At 47.2% G+C, this 2,759-nt stretch overlaps 1 protein-coding gene across 1 annotated transcript in view; it reads right to left on the reverse strand.

The window, feature by feature from the left end:
* LOC108360771 (uncharacterized) overlaps window positions 1-2,753 on the reverse strand; it is an 8,756-nt gene extending 6,003 nt beyond the window's left edge. Inside the window, exon 1 of the mRNA XM_017613198.1 lies at window positions 531-2,753. Coding sequence (XP_017468687.1) covers window positions 531-2,565 — 2,035 coding nt within the window. The 5' untranslated portion in view covers window positions 2,566-2,753. The remainder of the gene's footprint in view (window positions 1-530) is intronic.
* Between the last annotated feature and the right edge of the window lie 6 nt (window positions 2,754-2,759).

Genomic DNA, 2,759 nt, shown 5'->3' on the forward strand with positions numbered 1-2,759 from the left:
GTGATTGTTGACAAGCAGTTTACTTAGCCTTGTCCCTAGAACTGCGGCTTGCAGTTCAAGTCGTGGTATAGACAGAAGCCTCTTCGGCGCGGTGCGTGTTTTACCCATGACGAACGTTACGTCAACTGAACTGTCATACACCACTCGGAAATAGCCCACCGCTGCAAAGGCTGCCTGGCTGGCATCGGCGAAAATATGCAACTCAATTCTGCTGCTGTGCGAAATATTGGGTGAGTAGTATCTTGGTACTTGAAACTCTTTGATATTCGGGAACTCCTTCCACCAGCGGGACCATCTTGCAGCCAATTCAGCATCTAACTTCTCGTCCCATCCAATGCCTAGTCTCCAAGTGTCTTGTATGATGATTTTCGTAGTTATCAAAAAGTTCGCTAGTAGCCCAAATGGGTCGAAGACTGCCATCACTATGCCCAGTAGTTCTCTTTTTGTCGGAGCGCGAATTCCCTCTAGCACTGGCTGCGGTACGCGATGGAATTTTGTATGGAACTCGAAAGTATCGTCTCTGGTATTCCAGTACATACCAAGTACTTTGTCAGCCGTCTGGTTGCGTTCCATATTAATTACCTCCCTTGTCGTTAGAGGTGTTTTGTTCATGGCTTTCTCTATGTAGCCGCAATTAGAGATGAAGTTCCGCAATTCGAACCCGGCTTCCGAATTGATGGCAACTATCTGTTTGCAAATTTTGATTGCGTGCTCCGGCGTGTGAAAACTAGTCACCAGGTCATCGACATAGTGATTGTTAATAACAATGGAGGCTGCTTCGGGAAATTGAATTCTGAACCTTTCTGCGTTTTTGTTTTTAACATGCTCTGCGATGCAAGGCGAACAAACTGCCCCGAAGATCATCGACGTCATCATATATTCTTCGATCGGTTGATTGGAGTCTCCATCTCTCCACAAATATCGCTGAGCATGTTGGTCCATCGGTCGTACTTTAACCTGCGAAAACATCTCTCTTATATCCGCTGCTACGCCAATTTCGCCCTGGCGGAATTGCAATAGTATGCGTATGAGCGGCTGTGCCTGCTCGGGGCCCTTTAACAAGACTGAGTTCAGTGAAACCTTATTCACTGTAGCTGCGGCGTCGAAGACGATGCGGAGTTTGCTGGGCTTGCTTGGGTTAAAGACAGCAAAATGAGGTAGATACCAGGCTTGTGCATATGGCGCGCTGATTTCCTGGCTGGTTAGCTTTCTGGCGTACCCTTTCGCCACGTATTTCGACATTTCTTGCTTGTAACGTAGAGCAAATTCTGCGTCTTGATGCATGCGCCTTTCTACCGACAGCAAGCGCCGTTCCGCCATTTCTCTGCTACTCGGAAAGTGTGGTGGAAACATTTTCCAAAGAAGCCCAGTTTCGTAACGCTTACCTATTATTCGCGTTGTTGCCTCCAATATGGATTTGGCGTGCTTATCGACATCAGACTCAAGCTTGACTGATGCAGGATTAAAACCGTAGTTGTCCGTTGTGATGTAGTCCGAGACCAATTGGTGCAGATGTTGCCATTCTCGCATGTGGAGTACTCGCAGACTTGACGTTGACGCAAGCTTAGTCGGACCATATGCCACCCAACCCAATGACGTTTTGGCAGCTAGCGGACTGCCTATGTCAGCTTGTACTATGGTTGTGGTAACACCTAGATGTGCCTGATTCAGCCCAATGAGCAGGACAGGTTTCGTGCTGGGGTAATCTTGTAGCGGCAATTCTCGTAAATGTTCGAAGTCGTCTTTTGTAAAGGACTGTTCTGGTAAATTTAGATTTTTCACCGTGCGCACATCTCTCAGCGTGAACCTCTTGCTGCTCGAGCAACCCGCAATCTCCAGACTTACTTTAAATGACTGCTCGGTCACCACTCTATCATCGTACCATTGCAGTGTGAGGGGATGACACTGCCCTTTAACACCAATCCTTTTGGCGACGGCTTCTTCCAGGATCGTTATTGCCGAACCTTCGTCGAACATTGCCAGGACTGCGAACTTACCATTAGGTCCGTAGATATTGACCGGTAGCATCTTAAACAACTGCTTAGTTGCTGCTTGCACAAGGCGACAGTTCAACAGTGGCTGAGTGTTTTCATCTTGTGTAATTTGCCGTGATGTATTTAGTCGGCTTTCGTCGTTGTGCAACAACTGATTGTGGTACCGCTGGCAGCTATTTATACCACACGATCTTTTGGAGCGACATTTCGATGTACTATGGCCTTTGCGCAGGCAGGAAAAGCACAACTGCCGGCTCTTAACAACTTCCCATCTCGCTTGAACACCCAACGCCTTAAACTTATCGCACTTCGAGATTAAATGATCGCCGCCGCACTGAGAACATGCCACCGTCTCTGTTGGTCTTTCGTCCTGGATGTGCATTACACGCCGGGGATTGCTTGCAGATGAATTCTGCTTGTGACTGTGTGCACTGCTTGTCGGCATTAAACACACAACTCTTGCTAGCTCACTAAGCCACTTCGAAAAATCCTCGATGGTCGGGTATGGTTTAATGTCAACAGCGTGCTTTGCCCAGTCAAACTGCTTGTTTTGTGGCAACTTACAAATCATTTGCTCTAAAAGCGAGACGTTTGCTAAATGTTGCTGGCACTTTGCCGATTTCAAAAATGCAACTACGTTGCGCACCCTAGTAGAAAAAGGTACTATTTGTTCAGGTTTGTGCTCGGGTATTGTCGGAAATTGTTGCAATTTATTTAACTGCCATTTTACCAAGATGTCGGGTCTACCGAATCTGAACTGCAGTT

This window comes from Rhagoletis zephyria, unplaced genomic scaffold (genome assembly GCF_001687245.7).
Source record: "Rhagoletis zephyria isolate East Lansing unplaced genomic scaffold, Rhagoletis_zephyria_1.1 Rzeph_scaffold_00625, whole genome shotgun sequence".
NCBI classification, from domain to species: Eukaryota; Metazoa; Arthropoda; class Insecta; order Diptera; family Tephritidae; genus Rhagoletis; species Rhagoletis zephyria.